This window comes from Medicago truncatula, chromosome 7 (assembly GCF_003473485.1).
Source record: "Medicago truncatula cultivar Jemalong A17 chromosome 7, MtrunA17r5.0-ANR, whole genome shotgun sequence".
NCBI lineage: Eukaryota > Viridiplantae > Streptophyta > Magnoliopsida > Fabales > Fabaceae > Medicago > Medicago truncatula.
In genome coordinates, this window is record NC_053048.1 from 52,569,461 (window position 1) to 52,594,407 (window position 24,947).

General features: G+C 36.6%; 1 protein-coding gene across 2 annotated transcripts; it reads left to right on the plus strand.

The window, feature by feature from the left end:
• The first annotated feature begins 2,839 nt into the window (after positions 1 to 2,839).
• Positions 2,840 to 23,527, plus strand: LOC11442063 (uncharacterized). Of its 2 annotated transcripts, XM_039827770.1 has the most exons (22): positions 2,840 to 2,971; positions 3,047 to 3,131; positions 4,131 to 4,170; positions 4,257 to 4,499; positions 7,259 to 7,358; positions 7,428 to 7,502; positions 7,992 to 8,090; positions 8,401 to 8,517; positions 8,610 to 8,725; positions 8,842 to 8,941; positions 9,290 to 9,648; positions 10,243 to 10,567; positions 11,130 to 11,344; positions 12,200 to 12,418; positions 13,357 to 13,543; positions 14,192 to 14,439; positions 15,237 to 15,329; positions 15,415 to 15,516; positions 15,611 to 15,989; positions 22,228 to 22,365; positions 22,437 to 23,037; positions 23,073 to 23,527. In XM_039827770.1, exons 1-22 carry the CDS (start codon positions 2,840 to 2,842, stop codon positions 23,087 to 23,089), a joined length of 3,990 nt encoding a protein of 1,329 aa, XP_039683704.1. In that variant the 3' UTR covers positions 23,090 to 23,527. The 2 variants fall into 2 exon arrangements, with proteins under 2 accessions (XP_039683704.1, XP_024626422.1); XM_024770654.2 differs by lacking the exon at positions 2,840 to 2,971 and having other exon boundaries at positions 4,267 to 4,499; positions 22,437 to 23,391.
• Positions 23,528 to 24,947: the final 1,420 nt, after the last annotated feature.

Consider the following 24,947-nt stretch of genomic DNA (forward strand, 5'->3'; position numbering starts at 1 on the left):
GTTTATCAAACATTCAAACTCCACACAAATTGCAAAGCATACAAGAAAACAACAAAGATTGTTTGAAGCTCTTGCAAATTGAAATTGATCAATCTCTAAGGCTCTTGTTTCCTTAGTGTACATCAATACTCTTTGTTATCTCTTTAAAGATAACACTTTATTCCTTTCTTCTCTTGTCTGATTTCAATCATTCAAGCTTCAAACATCCTGTAAAGTCTCATCTAGCTTTAGGGGTACTAAAGTGTTAGTTTGAGCTAAAGGTGCAAAAGTCTAAGTGGGTAACTTAGCAAGAAGAAAAGAAAGTCTCATCTAGCTTTAGGGGTACTAAAGTGTTAGTTTGAGCAGAAGGAGCAAAAGTCTAAGTGGGCAACTTAGCAAGAAGAAAAACAAATCTCATCTAGCTTTAGGGGTACTAAAGTGTTAGTTTGGGCTGAGTTTGTAAAAGTCTAAGTGGTTAACTTAGCAACAAGGTGCAAGCCTGCTGAGACTTAGAGAATACAGAGTTGTAAGTGTTCAGGTGAACACATATTGTAAGGTGCAGGATTTGAGAGGTTATCTCAAGCATCATAGTGGAAACTCTCACAAGATTGTGAGGAGTGGACTAACCTACATTGGGGGAACCACTATAAATTCTCCGTGTGTTGATTCTCTCTTCCCTATACTCTTTACTTATTGCACACACAACACACACAAACACATTTACTTTATTAAACTGTTTTTGCACTCAAACATCAGAACGTTCTGAAGTCTGCTTTTAACTTAACCATTCCAAGTTTGAACTTGAGAATCAATTTTAAGTTACAGGTTTAATTTTTAAAGGGTCACAATTCAAACCCCCCATTCCTTGTGACTATTTTATCTACTTCAAAAACGTGAAGCAGTATTGATGAAGGAAAAAGAAAGTTCAAGCGGTATGAGGATATGAAATGCGCGTGCGTGAACGATTGAAAAGATGGAGAGAATTGGTCACATGCTACATGAGTCATTTAAGTGATGCTTTAATCTCACCCATTATTTTTAATCTGACGGCTGTAATTTATTCTCACCATTCTCGCATAAGATACCCATTCTCATGTGATATGCCCCCTATATATATATATATATATATATATATATATATATATATATATATATATATATATATATATATATATATATATATAACATAAAAGATCAATTTGGGAAGAAAAACAATTTAAAAGACCAATTGGAAAAACTAGTATTAAATTACTTTTATATTTAGTTGTCTTTTCTTGTGGAAGTTAACTTCTAATTTGGGAATGGAAGTTAACTTAAATGAGTATTTTTCTTTATCACTTACTTAAATTTTTGTTACGAGCTTTCACAATGATTGTAAGTTGTAGAGTTTTATTTGTGATTTCAGTTGCTTTGTTTATCGTTGAAACCAAATATTTAACGCCTTTTAAATTATGTTATCGAGATTCTCAAATATTTTTTAAGATTATCCCATGCAACAACATTTTAAGTCCTAAATAGTATGTACAAAGATACTCAATCCAGTTAAGGGGTGGATTTTAAATTGCAACTGACAAGAATGAACGGTTAGAGAACTTATGTTGTCAGATATGAATCCTCTCGTTCATAATTCTACATCTTTCCACTTCTTTACTAAAATAACAAAAAAATGAAAAGAAAGTAAGACTAAGAGATGATTGAGAATTTGAGAGAGATGTAGAAAGAGTATGTAAGAGAGTATCCAAATTAAAATGCTATTAAAGAATAAATGATGAATGAAAGATCTAATAGTTAGACGTATGTTTGAAAAACACTAAAATCATGGTGAACCATACAACAAACATTAGAACTTCTAAATTTTACGGTGAAAGAGCTCCAAACTCATAGTGATGGTTGCACAATGGTCGACCAAACACACATTATCTTTAAGAAAGGGGTCTATATCCATAAACTTATTATATATCATGTCTATCTTTCTCATCATCACTCCAATTTAGACGGTTTAAAATCCGATGTCTCGAGCAAGATAACCAAGTAGTTTGCCGCCGGCTTACATTTAAAGGCACTCTCACCGTTTTTCTTAAAGCTGCAACTGATAGCTTCGTCTCAACGTGCGGGCTTAACGTGGGTCATACCGTAATTTATGAAAGAACCAAACACATCCAAAGTGTAGTAGAAAAAGAGGTGTATTATAGAGAAATGATACATGTACAACTATTTTGTGACAACTTTTGACAACTTTCTATCTCATACTCACATGTTGTTTTTATCCTCTCTCTTTCTTTTTTCTCTCCATTATTTTTGACCAATAAAATAAGAAAAGAACTTGACATGTACAAGTATCATTGCGGGTGCAAATAGTAACTCCACTAACATCACCACCCCTTTCACACTGCACCAAAAAAATTCAAAACTAAAAAGAAAAAACAGAAAAGAAAATGTAAGAAAGGAAGAAGAAAGCTGGAAAAAAAATAAACAAAAAGGAAGAAAAATAGTTTGAAGCATAGATCATTGATCTCCATTTTACTTCACCAAAAGCACAATCACACTCAAACCACAATTCAATCCTCCAAAGTTATATCTCATAAGTACTTATTGTTTCGAATAATCTCATAAGTACTTCACAGAGCAAGTTTATGCTTATTCTCCGTTTGGTTACTCAGAAAACGAGATACATAAGTACTAAAGAGCATGGTTGTTGTAGACGGAAGAGATTTATAACTCCGTTCCGTTAAGGTGCATTTCTCAAATCTAAACGGAGTGTGAATTTTCACCAGATTTGAACAGAATCTGAAACCGCGATTCCGATCTCAACAACTTCTAGAATCAATTTTCTTCACAATCACTTATTTCGTAGAACGAAATGCTGCGTTTAAAAGCATTTCGTCCTTCCAGCGATAAAATCGTTAAGATCCAATTGCATCCGACGCATCCATGGATGGTTACTGCTGATGATTCAGATCGGGTTTCTGTTTGGAATTGGGAACACCGTCAGGTAAACTTGATTCTTCATTTTTCGTTTCGGTTTTGGTTTTTTCTGTTATTTTGTTTTGATTGAAGCGTTTTTCAGGTGATTTATGAGTTGAAAGCTGGTGGAGTCGATGAACGACGGTTAGTCGGCGCAAAATTGGAGAAGCTTGCTGAAGGAGAAAGAGGTATAACTCGAAATTTGTAACTGTGAATTCTCAAATATAGCATTCATAATTGTTATACACTTGGCGATTGTTTGGATTGACTTATTTGAACCTATCAATTGACATCAGTATTTATGAGATTGTTTCGGAGAACTTATGAAAACAACACTTATAGGAGAACATTTTGACGTTATTTTCTCTTTTGTTATGAAGATAACTTATAATAAGCACTTATAAACGATTAGCTCTTATATATGAAAAGTGTTTATGCTATCAGTTGCAAATTAAGCCGTTTATCCAAACATGGCCCTTGCACATTTGCTTTTATCGGATTCGTTTGGAAAAATAGATCTCATTTTCCATGAACATTACTGTGATACTAGTTTTCGTGTATATTTGGTTCCACCCACTAGGGGAAAATTGATTCTGACATATTTGCTTTTGAGTAGAATTGATTTTGCTAGAAGCTAGAATCTGTAGCTTTTAATTCTAGGATTGATTTTTACACACAAATTTGTAGCTCAACTCACTTTTACATGAATGTATCCAAACACAAATCACTTTACCTTCAACTCACTTTTAGTCAGAATCAATTCATTCAAAATCAATTCCTGTCACTGCAAAACCAAACATATCCTCCACAGTAATCGGTTCATTTTTGGCATTCTTATTGTAATTTTCATTTGTTACCGAGTCATTGTTTTTTGGGGATTTGACTAGCTATCAATGGTTGTCATATTGTTTTATTGCTCCCAATGATAAAACCTCAAATCAGGTTAACTTGCTTTATGGGTCTGAATAATACGATAATTTGTAATCATTGGGCATAGTGTTGTTCCTGTTTGGTTATGCTCTTACATTATTAGGAATTTATATTAAAGTAAATTGTAACAAATGAGTTCCGTTTTATGCATAAAGAAAAACAACACTTTTTAAAGCATATTTTGCGGCTTTTTAACATTTTTACAATGATCTAGTATCAGAAATGTGTAACCATTTTTTTTTTTTTTGGTTTGGTAGAGTCAAGAGGAAAACCGACAGAAGCCATTCGTGGAGGAAGGTAGTATAACCTTGTTTTGTGTTTTTATATCCTTTTCTGATTTCCAAGTTTCGCTTGCTTATCATGACTATTTACTCGCCTTGAAGTGTTAAGCAGGTGACTTTTTATGATGATGATGTACGCTTTTGGCAACTTTGGCATAATCGTTCTGCAGCGGCAGAGGCACCAACAGCTGTACATACTTCAGCTTTTAGTTCTCCTGCCCCATCAACAAAAGGGAGGCATTTTCTTGTCATATGTTGTTTAAACAAAGCTATATTTTTGGACCTGGTGACGATGCGTGGCCGTGATGTACCAAAGCAAGAGCTTGATAACAAGTCCCTACACTGGTAAGTTTTAATTATGCTATTGTTGGAAATTAGAGAGAGTTGGGCATGTAGAGAGAGTTGGGGTACCACCTATAGTAGAAAAGTTGGTAGAAACTCGACTTAGGTGGTTTGTGCACGTAGAGAGAATACCTGTGGATTCTGTAGTTAGGAGAGTAGATCAGATGGACCTAGAAAAACGAAAGAGAAACTATTGGGAAGGATCTAGAGATAAATGAGTTGGTGAAAGACATGGTTTTTGATAGAACACTATGGCGTCATTTGATTCATGTAGTTGACCCCGCTTAGTGGATAAGGTTTGGTTGTTGTTGTATTGTTGAAATTGCTTTGCACTATCGATTAAGGCAAGACATATTAACCATCCTATGGCTGCTGGTATTTTGTTTTTTGGTGTAATGCCTATCCATATCAACCTTTTTCTACTTTCTTTTATGACTGTTAAGCTGTCATGGAATAGTTTGATGTTCACCAACTCAAGCAATCCTTTTAAAGGGTGCTATAAAGCCCCCTTCATGTGAGATTAAGAAAATGGCCGGGCCCATTGTGAATCTCTTATTATCAGTCATACCCTGCGTTTGCAAGAGATTAATTCCACGACTCGAATATGTAAACTGTGATCTATTTTCACACATCAACAACTCCAACAATGCGTTTTGTCGGTCTCTAATTATAAGCACCCTTTGAAAGCACTTGCCCCTAAATTGAAGCACTCTTCCAAATTACTAGATGTATTTATTATTTTTTCCAAACATAACTCTAATTAATACTGCCTTTTTTTTAAGGAATTAATACTACTTATTTGTCTTGGAAGATGAAAATGCAATATTAAATATATCTTTACACTATTGGCAAGTTAGTACTTTATACACAAAATGTAGACATTAATTACACTACCAACTTAACCCACTTGGGTTGGCCTAGTGGTATTGGCTTGGAACCTTGGAGTGTGCTCATCTCAAGTTCGATTCTCCCCGGTGCCAATTTTGGTGGGTTAATTTGACTTCTTCAAAAAAAATTACACTATTTCTTAATATACGTGAATAGTGGGAAAGGGGTCAATTAAAAGGATCAGAGGAAGTATCAAACTGTGCCAATATTTATATATTTGCATTTTCCCGATTCATCTGGCTGGAGTCATTTATGTTTATATGTCTTTGAATTAAAAAATAAGCGGAGTCATACGACAAATACTGCAGGATTCTTGAAATTTGATAATTTTCAAGTGTTTTAGTATATATTCCTCCATAAATGGCCTCTACTGTGTGGGCTTATTGCCATATTGTTGTGGATGGCTCTTATTTGAAAAGTGGACAAATGTCGGAGTAGAGCTTAGCGGGAGCCAGATGGGCGAGTTGATTTGTTATCTATACTATAAATGCATTATGTAATAGAGTTGTAAACTTGTAACCCTAATTTGACTCTGAAAAATACAAAGAGGCAGCCACAGTGCTCCCGGAGATGTAGGCACAACTTATCAAACCTCGTTAACTAATCTTTCTCTCATTATTTACTCTTAATCTTTTACTCTGTTCTATATTCCAGTTGCGAGTTACAACACCACTCCCAAATATCTCTTTTTCATTGAGAAATACAGGCACAATAACCGATAGACATGCATATACAAATTGCATATACAGACATCTCTCTTCATTTAGGTTATGGATGTGAGACATGTGGCAAGAAAACATTCAAGGGCTGAGATTTAAAATTAAAAAACAAGTATTTATTTAATCAAAATTACCATCTTCCTCACAGTTCCCTCTTCCTCTGTTCTGACCCATGACCTCCCCTCTCATCATCGTCTTGCCGCCGCCGTAACATACCAATCCATCGTCGTTGCTACTGCTATTGGTCAAGGTATTATGGCTTTTGAAAATTTGGGACATTTAAAATCTCACTTTGTGTTGTTTTTCAAGAACAGGAGGTGTTTGTGTGATGTTTCTTTCATAAGCATCGTGGTTTTGCAAATCTGCAAAAAGTGATATGAATTAAAATTGAATTTGGGATTAGTTATAAGAATAACTACGATTCCAGTTGAGATTTTATTATATTAAATTCTAGATTTGGATATGGCTGATTGCATACAGAATAAGAAAAGAAAATTGCTAGTAGGATATTAATACCTTGACACATAACAGTAGCAGCCACCATGAGTTGGTTAGTGACAGTCTGACAGAGGCGCAAGACGATTATGAAGTAAGAGGGGTAGCCATGTGTAAAGAAGTTGGAACAGAGGAGGAAGAGGGAACGTGAGGAAGATGGTGATTTTAATTTTTTTATTAAATAAAATATTTGTTTTTAATTTTAAATTTCAGCCCTTGGATGTTTTTTTGCCACATGTCTCGCATCCATGACCTAAATGGACTAAATGGAACATTGCCTAAATGGAGCATACCTGAATTCGTGCTTGGGTGGGCATTTCAGCATTTGCATTGATAAATCGCCAAATTCCATATGGAGATCTTGCTTGACAATAGTTCATTTGCCACATTTTTTGCCGTTATTCTGATTATAAATTAAAATCCTTGGTGTGAAAAATCACCACCTTCTGATTTAAATGCACCAAACTTCTTTATCCTGTCTAAATTTTTGGTTGAAATTTTATTGATCCTTTGTGATTTATACGCGATATAGTTTAATTTTATAATCATAAATTTATTTGCAAGAACACATGTTTTTGTTGTGCGTATTGTATTTTTCTTTTGCAATCTTCGTACACGTTACAGGTTGTTTCAAGTTTCTTATTTTTTCTGCTACTGCAGCATGGAGTTCCTTTATAGATCTGGCGTTGGTGACGGTCCTCTTGTGGCTTTTGGTGCATCTGACGGAGTCATTAGAGTTCTTTCGATGATTACATGGAAGGTTGGTAACCAAAATATTAATCTAGTCTCAACTATTAGCATGTTATGATGACGCTCCTATTCCATGCAGCTTGCTAGAAGGTACACTGGAGGCCATAAAGGAACAATCTCTTGCTTGAAGTCCTTCATGGCAGCTTCAGGCGAGGTAGATCTGGATTGGTCATAGATGAGTTTATGCTACATTATTTTATTTTACTAGCATTGTTTTCAGGAACTTCATATTTTTACTTATGGTTTAACAAAGAATAGTGTTTATTTTGAAGAACAAAGAATATTGTTTTCAGGAACTTCATATTTTTACCTATGGTTTAACAAAGAATAGTGTTTATTTTGAAGAACAAAGAATAATGTTAACCCTAACACTTCTAATATATTCTGCATAATTAAGCATTCAATAAGGCTTGTATTAGTTCCAACTCTAATTGCAGAAAATTGCATTTTGTGACTGCTTAGTGTCCATCAAGACAATTTATTGATAATTACAATTGTTTGTTAATATTGTGAATACAAGTGCCACTCTTGCACGGCCACTCTTGCACGATCGATCATCTTTAAATGTTACTTTTATGTGTGAAATACTTGTGACATTTCATTCCGTTTTTCTTTTGGGGGTGTGGTTATGGTTGTATTTCAGGCTCTTCTGGTTTCGGGTGCTAGTGATGGATTGCTCATAATTTGGAGTGCTGATCATGGACAAGATTCACGTGAACTTGTACCCAAGCTGAGTTTAAAAGTACCATTCTTTTCCCTATGATTACTCCACTTTGTCGGCTTGTTCAATAATTGGTGAAAGACAATATGTATCGCTTGAAATGGCTATGAAACACAGACAAGCCATTGTTAAATGTGGCTAAATTTCAGTTGTTATTTCGTATTTGTTCGAGCATGTCCGGCCAAAAGGTGGAAATGAAAATTCAGATTGAGTTGAACAAAACTATATTTTGATCTCTTTCTTCTTAATTTAGGTGCAGCTTATATTTCTTTTTGTTACTCATTTTTCTACCCTATTATTCTTGGTTTATAAAACCACGTGATGCATCTAGGCACATGATGGCGGGGTTGTGGCAGTTGAGCTTTCTAGAGTGATGGGAGGTGCTCCTCAGCTAATTACAATTGGTGCAGATAAGACATTAGCTATATGGGACACAGTCTCCTTTAAGGTATGTATTGGTGCTAGCACCTTTATTTTTATTCTATCAAAATTCCTCTCATGACTAGAAAGACTTAGCATTAGCATGCTTTTAATTCTCAGGAGCTGCGACGTATAAAGCCAGTTCCAAAATTGGCCTGCCACAGTGTGGCTTCTTGGTGCCACCCTCGAGCTCCGAACCTTGATATTCTAACCTGTGTCAAAGATTCTCACGTATGGTATGCGGTTTTCTTTCTTCTGTGGTGACTTTTTGTTTCTAAATTTTTACTTGATTGTGTGATGATGCATTATATCCATATAGTTTTGAAGACTTCTTTGTTTGAATTTTTGTTAGGGCAATCGAACATCCCACATATTCTGCTCTCACTAGGCCATTGTGTGAATTGACAACCGTTATTCCTCCACAAGCTCTTGCCCCTAATAAGAAACTGAGGGTATGTGGTTTAACTAGTTACACTTAATTAATTTTGGCTTTGTTTAGAATGTATTGTTCCCTGTATAACTTCGTGTCAAACCTATCCAACATGGAATAATGATATGAATATGATTTGAAACTTCTAAACACTTTAAGGACGAGTGTGACAGAATCTGTGGAAAACTTTATTTGAATCCTTCATAAGTTTGTGTACATTGCAGCATTTGATTATCATGCCTCAGGGTAATAAATAAATCCTCTTTAATAGAAAAGAAGGGACTTCAAGCCTGCACGACTCCCTGCCGAGTTTACTCTTTTTGTTGACTATACCTGGTAACGGATATGGTCAAACTTATTTTTGCTGCAGGTGTATTGTATGGTTGCACATACTTTGCAGCCACATCTTGTTGCTATTGGAACCAATATTGGTGTTGTTATCTGCGAGTTTGATGCTAGATCTCTTCCACCTGTTGCTCCCCTACCTACCCCATCAGATAGTAGAGAGCATTCTGCTGTATTTGTAATCGAAAGGGAGCTAAAGCTATTAAATTTTCAATTAAACAACTCTGTAAATCCATCACTTGGAAATAACAGCTCCTTGTCAGAAACAGGAAGGCCCCAGGGAGATGCTTTTGAACCATTACCTGTCAAGCAGGGGAAGAAGCACATTAGTACACCTGTTCCTCATGATTCATACTCAGTTCTTTCTGTGAGCAGTTCAGGAAAGTAAGTTACTTTTGCTAAAATCTAATGAATTTTCCCCCATAAAGCGTATCTGTAACTAAAAGCTAACATTTTTTCTTGTAAGTGTACTACTCCTGTCCCTAAAAACAGCCCTTTTAATCAATCTACAAGAATTTAGAAAACTATTTAATCTAGTTATTTCCATTGAATTTGTCAACAATGTGTATTGATTTTTCAAAATTGCTCTTCATTAATTGGGATTCATATTTTTCCACTTAAATAATGATTTTCTTGAGTATTAAATAATTAGGGGTATTTTTTTAGAAAAAAGTTAGGCATATAGCAGTAATTTGGAAAGGGGCTTAAAAGAAGGGACCCTTTTTTTTTTTTTGGCAAAAGAAGCGTATATTTAGACATGGAGGTAGTAGAATTTTGTGGTGTTGTTTTCTCTACAGTAATGCATAAAATTGTAACTTCGGGTATTCCTTTTATAAAGTCACAATTTGCAATTATCAACTTTACTGTGCTTGTTTATGCTGTAGCTTTTATACTGTTATGCAACCTCCTCTTCTAGCATACAGTTTGTTAATTGGATTGCCTTTTGGGCGTTTTCTTACCCCTGTCATATGTTTGCAGGTATTTAGGAATCGTTTGGCCAGATATTCCTTACTTTTCTGTCTACAAGGTCAGTGATTGGTCAATTGTTGACTCTGGAAGTGCCAGGCTTCTCGCTTGGGATACTTGTCGTGACAGATTTGCTATACTGGAATCATCAGTAGTTCCTCGAATTCCTATAATTCCCAAGGGTAGTTCATCGAAAAGAGCAAAAGAAGCTGCTGCAGCACAAGCAGCAGCAGCTGCAGCTGCTGCTGGTTCCGCAGCTTCTGTTCAAGTCCGAATTATGTTGGATGATGGAACATCAAATATGGTAACGAGGTCTGTTGGTGCACGCAGTGAACCAGTAAGATGCTTTCTTATGAATCAAACTTCTGAAAATTTTTAATCTTCGTGGCAATTGTTAAGATTTATTTATCTCATCTTGCATTGTCTTGATTAATACCTACTAAATAGTGTACTCTATTCTTATAGACTAATCATGGCTCTGATAAATTATGATGTATATTAATTGATTGAATAACTAGCACAAGATAAGCACAAGATAGTTGATGTTTGGTTGATAATTGTTTTGCAACTGCCAATTCGGTGCTATAGAAACTAATTATGGGATAATTCGCGAGTGAAAGGATTTTGTGTCTACTGTTTCTTGTAAAATGTTTTGTTGTACATCTGTATGAAATTGGCTATAGTGGTGTTCTAAGAAGTATTAAAAATGTCTTCGATTTTAATTTTTTTTAGGATAAATCCACTTCTATACTGTTGCCAAGAGTCGTCAATCTGTTTGTTTTTCTATGCAAAGATAGTATGACCTCCTGTGCATGTTATTCTTCAAAGAGAGTATCTTTGAAAACAAGAGCGACAATTTGAATGTTAGGGTACCTTTTGAACCGGTGTATCTCTTTTAGGTCATTGGTTTGCATGGAGGGGCACTGCTTGGTGTTGCCTATCGAACATCTAGGAGAATCAGTCCTATTGCTGCTACAGCTATTTCAACAATTCAGTCTATGCCATTATCAGGTTATGGAAGCAGCGGTCTTTCTTCTTTTACTACTTACGATGATGGATTTTCTTCAAATAGATCTCCAGCTGAGGCGGCACCTCAAAACTTCCAGCTATACAGGTGAAATTTATGGTTATTGTACAGTAAAAAAAATCGTTTTTGATAAAGCTCAGAATTTCCTTTTTTCCCTAACCCGGCCTTTGTAAATAAAGTATTGCCTCTTTAAGATTAGAATGCTCATTGCTCACATGTATAAGGGTGCCACTTTTACTCTAGTTTTGCCTTGGGGTAGATTTACGTTTAGGATTCCCTCTGGTGCATGCTCATGGTTGTTTCTGGAGAATTTCCTTTTCTGTTATGCAGAGATAGGCAGCCCTGCTCTGCAATATTTATATATTTTGGTTGATAGAAAGACATATGTTGCCCCAGTTCCTTTACCTAGAAATCATTTTTTCAGCTCTTTATTTGAAACCCAACTGTTATAACTTCTCTTTATGCAAGTATCTCTCTGCAAGGTTGAAGTTCAGCTCCATCGGAGGCGTTCTTTTTTTATTTTATTTTTATTTTTTATAAGGGTACTCACTAGAATTAGACAATTAGTAAAAAGAATCTTTTACATACTCGTGCACCTTGCAAGACTTTCTGTACTCATGTTTCTTAAATGTTATTGGGAATTAAGAGGCTGCGGCCATGCGGCTCGTCACCTATAGGCTAAAATAGGTCTGTCAGTCACTTTGTTTGGCACATGCTTCTGTGCCACTGCCACCTCACCCTCAAATAACAATCAAGGCTTTTGCCTAAACCACATGTCATTTTTTCTCTCAATTCTGTAGTACCTGTCAAACCTTTGATTCACATTAAATTCATATGAAGTTGAATTGCCAGTATTACTTTAATCTTTGTTAGCTTTAATGAGGGTACAAATTCACAAGTTTCCTTTTAATTTGACATTGCATTTTATTGTCTGTGGTTCAGTTGGGAGACATTTCAGCCTGTGGGGGCTCTACTTCCTCAGCCAGAATGGACTGCTTGGGACCAAACCGTCGAGTATTGTGCTTTTGCATACCAACAATACATAGTCATATCTTCTTTGCGCCCACAATATAGATACCTGGGAGATGTTTCAATTCCATATGCGACTAGTGCTGTTTGGCACCGGAGGCAACTGTTTGTGGCAACACCAACTACTATTGAGTAAGCATCTACCGTATTACTCTTTTTTTTCTTTTCTTTTTGGGTTTATTACTCCGCTGTTTTCTGTAAGTTTGCTTTAGTTGTTTAGAAAGTGGAATGAAATCTATAATTTACACAGTTACTTCATTGGCTTTTTGTGAGTAGACCAAAAATATCATCTATTCATCATGACCAAAAAATCCTGATGAACATATATCCAGTTCAGGAAGTAACTAGTAATGGCTAATCCATGTCAGGGTTGAATATTGTGGGTGTAACTGCAGATAGACAAAAGTTCCATCCCTCCTGTTTGTATATGATGTGTGACATCATTATCAATACCTTTGTAATTTTGTTTTTGTAAAAGACCCTAAATCTCTGAAGATCTCAGTTTTGGGTATTTCTTCATGGCTCATGCTCACCTTTTACTATCATATCATATTCACCCCTTTGCTGATCGTACACAAATTCCTTTTATCTTTTGATTTAGTCAAATGGAAGCCCCTTGGTCTCCGGAGTATCTGTCCACAATTCACAGCTTAGCATTTCCCCTATCCTATTGTTTTATTCAGCACGACAATAGCATTGCGAAAAAGCATGCTCTTTGATGCTCATCTTGACTGTATAATGAGTTCTCAGATAGATGAGTTTAATTCGATCCTTTGTGAAAATCTGTCTGTACCGGAAACTCTTCAGTGACGCACTTAATGTTCAGACACTTGTCATCTCTTCTGCATACCATACCATCCCCAAAGAAAAACAAATCTAATTTTTCTGACAAACATCTGCATGTTTATCTTTCTATGTGGGATGCTTGTAAATCTTTAATGTGAAAGTTTTTGTAGTGACTAACTATCCCTAGCATAAGTTGTCGGGTGAAAATTAGTAATTGACATCTGATTAAAATCTCCAACAGCCAAAATTCATAATTTATTTTATGTTCTATGTTTTGATTTCAGAGTTGTTTTTGTGGACGCTGGGGTTACACAAATTGACATTGAAACGAAAAAGATGAAAGAAGAACAGAAATTGAGAGAAGCACAGACAAGAGCAATATCAGAGCATGGAGAGTTGGCACTAATTACAGTTGAAGGTCCTCAATCTACTACAGAAGAAAGAATATCATTAAGGCCACCAATGCTGCAGGTTAAAAGATGTTTACAATTTTTATCATATATGGAAATGATAGATGTTTGCTTGAATGAACTGAAAGAATATTTTAGATGGAATTTTGTATGTAATTAGTTTTTTTTTTCCCTTTGAAACCCGCATTACTATTCTAAACCAGGGCATCTTTGTGTTGACAACATTGATATATTCTACATCTTTGTTCAGCTGTTAGTTTTCTTCAGTATTAGAGGCTGAAAAGAATGAGATTTACGTCTATTTAAATTTGTGTTATTTTTGCATTGATGGGGATAATAATATGCAATTCAAGTCTATGATTCCGGTTTTATATTATACTATTCACCAAAAGTTACGAACTGTGAGAAATTTGAAGCATAGAATACTCCCTGCCAATTGCTTATAAATCTGGTATCTGTTTTTTCACTTTGGTTCAAAAATTGGAATTTTTGTATTTGATCCTCATGTTTCAGTTGTTTCAACACACACCACGAGTTACTTTGTCATCTCATGTACTAATAATAAACATATATTGATGGTTTCCTTTGAGGGTGTCTTATTCCTTGATATAGTAATTTTCCTGTCTACACACACACACACACACACACACACACACACACACATATCAGAGAGAGAGAAATGGATATTTATTTCTTGTTCCTATTCTAGGTGGTTCGATTGGCTTCATTTCAGCATGCTCCTTCGGTGCCACCTTTCCTATCATTACCAAAACAATCTAGAGCTGATGGTGACGACTCTTGGACAAAAGAAGCAGAGGAGAGAAAGGCAAGTGAAGTGGCGGTTGGTGGAGGAGGCGTGTCTGTGGCAGTTACTCGTTTTCCGATGGAGCAGAAACGTCCGGTTGGGCCTCTTGTTGTGGTCGGTGTTAAGGATGGAGTTCTTTGGCTAATTGACAGGTAATTTGGACTTCTTACTTTCGATTGGACGCTTTTAAAGTAGAAAATAGGCTGAGAAAATAACAGAGAAGATCATAGCTAAGTGCATTATATTTTTCACCCAGAAGGCTGTAGTTATATACATCAAAAAATAAAATGCATTAAAGGACAATATGTTTTGAACTATTTCTTATCATCCTAAATTTCCAATCCTACGTGTAGTCCTATTGCCTTTTAATTTCCAGCAGTGACTATTTAACAGCCCTAATAGCTTCACATACTATTTCAACACAACCTCTACTAAATGTTCAAAACATCCATATCCAATGGCTTTTGTATTTGATCTATTTTTTCCTGAACTTTCTGTTCTCTCATTCGCTTTAATGCTTGAAACACATTAATGGCTTTCACATCGGGGGGCTAGATTATATGATTATCTCCTTTGAGGTTGATTCTCTTAATTTTTCAGAAATTAGACTAATCAAATGTCTTTATAAAGAGGGGGAGTCAATGTAATTTAATCAAACCCCAAGAGAGATCATTGTTTATTTTATTGGGATGAATGTTGTCATGGATGAGCAGTCGGCAAAAATTCAAGAAAGCACGTGATTAGGAACAATTGCTTTTGAAACAGAGTTGGAGTGGCTCTTATAAAAAGATCTGTGATGCACTTAATGTGTTTAATTGAGTTTTGACTTTTCTCTGTGTTATTTAACATGGGAATGTTGTATTTATATATCGATTTCAAATTCAAGGTCTTTCATTTTTATTCGATGCTGATTTCAAGAATGATGCTACTAATACCTGGATTGTGGTAGGTACATGCGAGCTCACGCCTTATCTTTGAGCCATCCCGGTATTCGCTGTCGATGTCTTGCTGCTTATGGTGATGCTGTTAGTGCAGTAAAATGGTGTTGATTTCCTTCTCTCTTTTCATATTTATTACTTAGGAGTTCAGATATATATGAATATCTCACATTATATTTTTTCAAACAGGGCAAGCAGGCTTGGAAGAGAACACCACGATGATTTAGCACAATTTATGCTAGGAATGGGCTATGCTACTGAAGCACTTCATTTGCCTGGAATATCAAAGAGGTGTGTTGTATGCTTATGGCCAAGAGCTAGCAATTTTAATCAACATTTGTACAATATTTCTTTACATCTTTCGTTGGCTGTTTATGTTCTGCAGGCTGGAGTTTGATTTGGCAATGAAGAGCAATGATTTGAAGAGAGCTCTTCATTGTCTTCTTACCATGAGTAATAGCCGGGATATTGGACACGATGGTACTGGGCTGGGTTTGAATGACATTCTTAATTTAACAGATAAAAAACAAGATGTAACAGATAAAAAACAAGATGTAGTTGAAGGTGTTCAGGGTATAGTGAAATTCGCAAAAGAGTTCTTGGATCTTATTGACGCTGCAGATGCTACAGCACAGGGTGAAATTGCCCGCGAAGCTCTGAAGAGGTTAGCTGCAGCTGGATCAGTTAAAGGTGCTTTACAAGGTCATGAATTGAGGGGATTAGCATTGCGCCTTGCCAATCATGGAGAGTTGACTCGGCTAAGTGTAAGCAGTCTTTCTTAATATTTTTTTCCAACCCACAAATTTCTGGCTGTTTGGTGCATTTTGGCATACCGATTTAATAGAACTAGATCATAATTAATAGAATAGAATATATTATTCCACTAAAGCCTGCTTGTTCAAAAAAGTTATTCCAGTAAAGCCCAATCCCAAGAACTGGGATCGAGATGGGAAATACAGGAGACAAAAGAAATTCCACCCTAGAATTATAGAAGTTTTTATTCTTATCGTTATACTTATAGAAGAAAGGTTTTAGATTATAGAGATAAAATAAATTTAAGAGAGAACTATTGTTTTAAAGAGAGAGAAATATTGATGGTAATAAGAATGACCAATCAGAAATGAAGGGGTTTAGGGGGTAGGAAAATATGGAAGATTGTTTGTAGGTTTTTTACCAGTGTGAACAGGATATAAAATGAGCAGTCTGTCTAATAGAAACTGAAACCGCCATTGATGAACCTTGAAGGTTGAAGTTTGTTACAGAAGTTTGTTAGAGGAGAGAGAAAGAGAAGAGAGAGAGAAAGAAGAGAAAATAGGAAAAGTATATTCTTTGTATTAAATGAATCTGAGAGATACAAGAGTTTATATAGATGCAAGAGATAAGCTAGAGATATGTGACACATGTCACAATCTGATAGACTAGAGCTTAAGACTAGTTAGATAGTTACAATGTTTAGCCTCTATCTATACTATATTCTAACAGTCCCCCCTCAAACTCATGGGGTCAGACACCCTTAGTTTGTTTCTTAGTTCCAAGAATCTGGAAGCAGAGAGGGGCTTGGTAAGGATATCTGCCACTTGGTATTGTGCAGGAATGTGAGAGACAATCAAGTCCTTGCTGATGACCTTTTCTCTGACAAAGAAAATGTCAAGCTCCATGTGCTTTGTTCTTGAATGAAGAACAGGATTATGAGCCAGTGATACAGTGCTCAAATTGTCACAAAATATCTGAGGAATAGCAGTTGGAACTTTCAGTTCTTTAAGAAGAGATTGTATCCATAAAACTTCAGCAGAAGCTTGAGCCAGACTTCTGTATTCAGCTTCAGCACTGGACCTTGCAACCAGTGTTTGTTTCTTTGCCCACCAAGATATGAGATTTGGCCCCAGAAGTATACAGGCACCTGAGGTGCTTCTTCTATCATCTGGGTCAGAAGCCCAGTCAGCATCACAGAAGGCAGTTAGAGAAAGAGGTTGATGCATAGGTGCAGGATTGATAAGAAGACCATGATGAATGGTGCCTTTTAAGTATCTGAGGATCCTTTTTACAGCCTTCCAGTGATCCTCTAGAGGTGCTGATAGAAATTGACAGACTTTATTAACTGAGTAGGAGATTTCTGGTCTAGTAACAGTAACATATTGTAGGCCACCCACTATTGACCTAAAAAATGTAGGATCAGATACATGATTGGAGCCATACTTTGTTAGCTTTGTACTAGAGGCCATAGGGGAAGCAATTCCATTTGCATTTGCCATATTTGCCTTAACTAACAAATCTTGTATGTACTTTTTCTGAGATAGGAGTAGAGACCCATTTTCTGAATAATGCACCTCAATTCCTAAGAAGTAATCAAGCTTGCCTAGATCCTTTAGAGAGAATTCTGCATTTAACTTTTTAACAAGTTGCTGAATTAAGGAGGCAGAGCTGCCTGTGATGAGTATATCATCAACATAAACTAGCATGAAGGTGCTGTGCTGATTTGCATGTAAGATAAACAGAGATGGATCACATTTACTAGAGCAGAAACCCAGCTTAAGCAGAGTGGATTTTAACCTTTCAAACCAGGCTCTTGGGGCCTGTTTTAACCCATATAAGGCTTTATTCAGTTTACACACCAAAGAGGGATCAACAGCTTCAAAACCAGGAGGTTGTGTCATGTACACTTCTTCCTCTAAATAGCCATTTAAAAAGGCATTGTTTACATCCAGTTGTTGAATGCACCACTTGTTTGTGACTGCTAGTGTCAGCACACTTCTCACAGTTACTGGCTTTACCACTGGAGAAAATGTTTCTTTATAGTCAAAGCCAGGCATTTGATGAAACCCTTTGGCAACCAATCTTGCCTTGTACTTATTGATGCTTCCATCAGGGTTTTGTTTAGTTCTGAACACCCATTTGCATCCTACTGCTTGTCTGTCAGCAGGTAGAGGAACAAGAGTCCAAGTGTTGTTTTTCATCAAAGCTTCATGTTCAAGCTGCATAGCTTGCAGCCACTGAGGCTGTTTCATGGCTTGTCTGTACCCAGTAGGCTCAATATGAGTAAGAAGAAGAGTGGGATGCTTTCTTTTCTGAACAATTCCATGTTTTGCTCTTGTTGCCATAGAATGTGTATTATTAGGATGAATACGATGAGGTTCAGCCTGAGTTGAAGGTTGACTAGTGACAGGTTCAACAGATATACTGTGATAAGTATTATGAGAGTGGGAAGAGGGAGAAGGTGAAGGAGGATGAGTAGAAATAGGTGTGGGATTAAAGATAGGTCCAGGTGAGATATTGTGGTGATTTGAATGAGAAGAAGCATGAGTATCTTGGATGCTATGATGATGATTAGACTGGTTGGACTCAGGAAATGAAGAATGAGGACTGGCAGTATGGAGGGTAGTAGTAGGAGTAGATGATGACTGAGTTGTAGGACATTGTTTGTTATTTAAGGGAAACAAAAATGAAGGTAAAGGAGTATGATCAGAACTGGTAGTAGGGGGTGAGGAAGACTGACCAGAAGTGAACAACTCAGAGTAGGGAAACTTATACTCATTGAATATAACATCCTTAGAGATAAACATTCTGCCTGTAGGATCTAAGCATTTGTATCCTTTATGAGAGGGAGAATAACCAAGAAACACACACTCTTTTGAACGTAATTCTAGTTTGTGATTGTTGTAGGGTCTGGTAAAAGGGAAACATGAGCACCCAAAGCTTTTTAAAAATTTATAATCAGGAATTTGAAGATGAAGCAGGAAAAATGGGGACTTGTTGTTGAGAATGGGTGAAGGCAGCCTATTAATGAGGTAGGTTGCAGTCAAGAAAGCATGATCCCAGTAGTGTAGAGGTAGTTTGGCATTGGCAAGGAGAGTTAGGCCAGTTTCTACTATGTGCCTGTGCTTTCTTTCCACAGAGCCATTTTGATGATGGGTGTGGGGACAGGTAAGTCTATGTGTAATCCCTAAAGTTGTTAAAAACTGAGTAAAGGGACGAAATTCTCCACCACCATCAGTTTGAACGGATTTAATTGGGAGGTTATATTGAAGTTCAACCATAGTTTTAAAATTTTGGAATGTGATGAGAGTGTGGGATTTTAGCTTAAGAGGAAATATCCAGGTATATCTAGAGTAAGCATCAACACAGATTAAGAAATAAGAGTAACCCCCATGTGACTCAACAGAAGCAGGACCCCACAAATCACAAAATATGAGTTCAAAAGGTTTATTATAGACAGTTTTTGATGAAACAGAAGGTAATCTGTGAGATTTGCCCAAACAGCAAGCTGAACAAAAATCAGTGAAACTTTTATTAGGCAATTGTTGATTACACAATTTCATAACACTTCTAACCACCTCATGATGTGGGTGGCCAAGTCTATTATGCCAGACTTTATACAATGAAAGAGAATTAGAACTATCATTGCTGCTACCGCTAGTATGGATAGGAGTGTACACACTTCCATTATTACATTGGGACCTAGATAGGGAAAGACTAGAAGGAGAAAAACAATTATTTAAGGAAAGAGAAGAAGTGGCAACAGAACTTGAAGAAGCAGTTCTTGACACAGAAGGCACATATGGCTGATCAAATTGGTAGAGACCATCATCTCCCAGATGTCCCTTTAGAAGGATCTTAGTAGAATCCTGAGATTTAACATAGCAAATGTTAGAATGAAACTCAAAGAATACATTATTGTCCTTACAAAATTGACTGACACTAACAAGATTTTTGGTTATTGAAGGGACATGAAGCAAATTGTTAAGAGTAAGAGTAGTGTTAGGAGAGAAGGGAGAAGAGAAACTCATTGAGCCTATGGAGTTGATAGCCAAACCTTGACCGTTTCCAATATACATCTGGTCAGAACCTGAGAATGAGGCAGCATCCATGAGGTTATTAGCATCAGGAGTAACGTGATGGGTGGCACCAGAGTCAGGGTACCAACCATTGTTAAATGAGTTAGAACTGGTGGACTCATTTCCAGTTATGTAGGCTTGAGGAGCAGGGGGCCGAGAGTTGCCAAATTGAGGAGGAAAAGGAGCTCTGGGTGCACCATATGAGGGGTTCCTCTGACCAACACCTTGCATCCAAACATTTGAATGAGTACCAAAACCAGTTGCAGGACCATAGCCACTTCCAAGGTTACCTCCAAAATTTCCACCAAGACTACCATATCCTTCATACTGAGGAGGAACAGAGAGCCTGTGATAGCAAATACTGGCATCATGACCAGTCTTATAGCAGATCTGACACTGAATATTTCCTCTGCCAAAATTACGTCCTCCTCTTCCTCTGAAGCGATTACCACGAAAACCTCTGCCTCTAGATCCATTTCTGCCACCAAAATTAGGGTTAAAGTACTGAGATGAATTGTTACCAGTAGGATTACCAGAAATATTGAACTGCTGATCAGGATAAGATCCAGTTTGAGGTTGATTGTGACCATTCTTTTCTCCAGAATTTTCAGCATGTGTCAAATTAACAGAAGCAGTTTCTCCAACTAATGCTTTCTTGAATTTTTCATTGCGTGCTTCTTGAGTAAGAAGCTGAGATTCTAACTCATCCAGAGAAATAACTTCTGTTTGACTATTAACAGTGGCAACGATAGGATTGAATTCCTCAGGTAAAGCCTCAAGAACAGTTTCAATCAGATCACGGTGAGCCACAGGATCCCCTATAGACATGAGAGACTCTGAGATTGAACGAATGCGAGCGATAAACTCAGCAATCGAGCGCGTTCCTTTTGTAATAGTTCTAAGTTCAGAACGAAGTTGTCTTGACCTAGTACGCATCTGAGTGTAGCAGTAATTGTGAATTTCATCCCATACCTGATGCGAAAACCTAAGTCGAACAAAACGCGATAGTAGAGAAGACGAGATCGTGGAAAGAATCCACGTACAGAGCAACGAATCTTGCTCTTCCCATTCAGTATACGCCGGATTCTCAGTTCCAGCCTCACGCGCCGCGTCGTTGAGGAAAACCGGTGGGATCTGCGGTGAAACAACGTGACGCACCATTTTTGTGCCGCGTAACACTCCTTCTACCTGTTGCTTCCATTGAAGATAGTTCGTTTCGTCGAGTTTGACGGAGATGATTTGTTTGAAGTTCTTCGAGGCCGCTGCGGTGACGCGTTGCGTCTCAGAGTTGTTGACTGGTGACGAAGGCGAAGACATGGTTTGGATCGAAGAAAAAGCTCAAGATACCATAATAGAAACTGAAACCGCCATTGATGAACCTTGAAGGTTGAAGTTTGTTACAGAAGTTTGTTAGAGGAGAGAGAAAGAGAAGAGAGAGAGAAAGAAGAGAAAATAGGGAAAGTATATTCTTTGTATTAAATGAATCTGAGAGATACAAGAGTTTATATAGATGCAAGAGATAAGCTAGAGATATGTGACACATGTCACAATCTGATAGACTAGAGCTTAAGACTAGTTAGATAGTTACAATGTTTAGCCTCTATCTATACTATATTCTAACACTGTCATTGTTTGTTACTTTGCAAAGTTAAATCTAGATCCATTGTTCCTATTAGATTTAGACGTGGTTTTATTCTTTGGAATCTATTGTTATCAAATTTGTTGATAAGATCTACCACTACAATATACATGTCATTCATAGTCTTCATTTTAACCATAATTTTGTATCACTTTTGGGTAAGTTTAGTATCCTTTACAACATAGTTTGATTCCTATTATTTGTTGTACAACAATGAGGTTGGAATCTTTCTTTGACTAGGATCCCAATGAATTGCTTTTACAGTATTTCGTTCCTTATAGTGAATAGACAATGCGACCCGTATGCAAAATGGCATTTGTCAGGATTGCGTCTATCATTTAGCTATGACTAGTTATGCCCCTGCTTTTTGTCCATGATTATCTAGTGATATTGGTTTAATGGAAGCACATTGTTTGAGTAAAAGGAACAGACTCGTGATTGTTTCTTTTTAGATCAATTAGTCTTCTCTATCTTATCAATTTTGAAGTTTTTGTTTTAATCATAATCAAAGTATTACATTATGCACTACAGGGTTTGATAAACAACCTAATCACGCTTGGCTTGGGACGGGAAGCTGCATTTTCTGCTGCTGTTTTGGGCGACAATGCTCTAATGGAGAAAGCATGGCAGGATACTGGAATGATGGCAGAGGCTGTGCTTCATGCTCATGTATGATCTGTTATGTACAGCTAGATGACCACTTTATTTAGTATTTGTAGTCTGACCTTATTGTTTTTCAGGCACATGGACGTCCAACTCTGAAGAATTTGGTTCAGGCCTGGAACCAAGTGCTACAGAGAGAGGTTGAGCCTACTCCATCACAAAAGACAGATGCTACATCTGCATTTCTGGCTTCTCTTGAGGAGCCTAAGCTTACGAGTTTGGCAGATGCAGGCAAGAAACCACCTATTGAAATCCTACCTCCGGGGATGATGTCACTTAATGCCCCCATTTCCATTTCGAAAAAACCAGCTTCTGCTGCTCAGAACTCCCAGCCACAACCAATTAAGCCATTGGCACTGGAAGCACCTCCTACAACCACAGCAGCGCCAGACAGTTCTACGCAGCAGCTTGAATCTGCACCTGCACCAGTTAGTGATCCACCTCCATCAGACTCCACACCAACTCCTGAGGCCACTACACCTGAATCAAATTCGGGTGAAACAGCTGTAGCTAATGGAGGTCCTACCCCGGCGTCAGTAAGTGAAGAAAATCCAAATGTTAATGGGGAAACTGTTCAGGCAGAGACTACAAGTGATCCAGCCCCTCCTGAGGCCCCATCACCGGTAGCAGAGGTTTTAGAGACCAATACTCCAAATCCAACTACAGTACCTGCAAGTGGTGACCCTTTCCTATGATTGGAATACCTGCAAGTGGTGACCCTTTCCTATGATTGGAATACCTCCCGCACTGTTGAAGTAAATGAATTTATTTACAATTCAAGATTTGTTTACGTTTGTAAAGAAATTATTTTAGATATAAAGGAAATCTAGTATTAGTTTGTAACAAATGTATAATTTGGTGGTACAATTGTACCTAGCATATGTCTTTCCCTTTTCCCCCCTCAATTTTCCAAGCTGAAGTGTTGTCTCATTGTTGTGATTGTGAGAGATATCGGGACACATGAGTCCTGTTTTTTTCACTTACTATTATTTTTTATTTTTTTGCCGAATATAAATTTCCAGTTGTTTTAAATTTGTACCAGTTAACGGCCAGTCTCTTCTTTGTAATGTGTTTGTAGATTGCATATACTAAACATAACAGCTGCAATCGTTTGTCGTTTTTGATTCGTATATTAGTACCCTTTTTGGCCATTCATGGCGGCATATAAGACCCGGTTGCTTTATTTAAGAATTTAAATAAGAATTTAAATGATATTCGGTTGCCCTTCTTTCGTCTTGGCTACTGGCTTTCTTCTGAATTTGTTTTGATATCTCAGTTGTACATCTATCTCCACCGTACTTTTACCAAGAGGAGAATGGTGTGTCGATGATTTTTTTTGGAGCCGCTGGGTTTTCAACCTCAGCATTGCTTCCTACCACTTCATTCATCAAACTTATAGGTTGTAGAACAACGATAATCGTGATAGAAATAATAATATATTATTTTTCAACAATTTTTATGACAGAATACCCGCTTTTTTTAAACAAACAGAATTGCTATGAATATGCAGTCAAAAATCTATCAGGCATGGACGGGAAATACTTTCGACCTCTTCACGCATTTTTTTAACAGAACATCTGCTTTCTCTATGCATGAGTTTGAATATACACATACATGAAAAGCAATTTTGTTGACGTATAGAAGTATACTTTTTGACAATTGCGTTCCCAAAAGTTTTTTTAAAAACATGGAAGGTGAAAAGTTGCTCCTATTTTTAGCACTGAATCTATTGATAACTATGGATAAAACGCAAGACCAATTTTGGACAGCAAAAACACAATAAGGCTTGATAATAATGCAAATTTGATAATCAGAACAAAATTATAAATACCAGACTCCCAAATACTCTCTCTAGTCACTATTATAAGTAAAATTTCACTTTTTAGATACATTGAACAATTAATGTATATGTTTTTGTCTACATCAGAACTAGCTGTTATTCCATTGTATGAGTCTCGTAGAGTCATCTACCATCTTACAGGAAGTGTAGTACGTTAGCATGGCTAACCAGAGTAGAATATTTTTTGGTAGAAAAACTAAAGTAGAATATAATATTTGTATTAACTAAAAATAGAATTATTCTTGCGAAAACATATAAAAAAAAAAAAAAACATTTTTACAAAACAAGCAAACCTTAAAACTGACTTTCATATATGGTTGGAAGAAATTGGATTGGTACCAACTATTATATAAAAGGTGAAAGAAAATAGACCGAACAAACTGATTAATATGATTTTAAATGATATAATGAAGTTCAAAATTGAGTTTTGCAGGACCCAAGTGAATAAGCTTGAAATGGTGTTAACAGTTAGCACCAAGAGTTGACAGAGATGACATATGTAAAGATGCCTTTGAATTTTAAGAATGAGTCATGCTATTTAGCTCGAACACAGTACCAAACCAGGCTAACCAATCAAAATATGTCACATTGATTCTTCAAATTTTGTTTTGTTACCATTCGTAACAAATAGCATTTTTCTCTAAAAAAATATAATAACAAATCGTGAATTATAATTTATAAGTCATTTTCCTCCTCAATTTTGGATGGGACGAAATAATTCCCTCCAAATTTCCAAAAAAGCAAATGA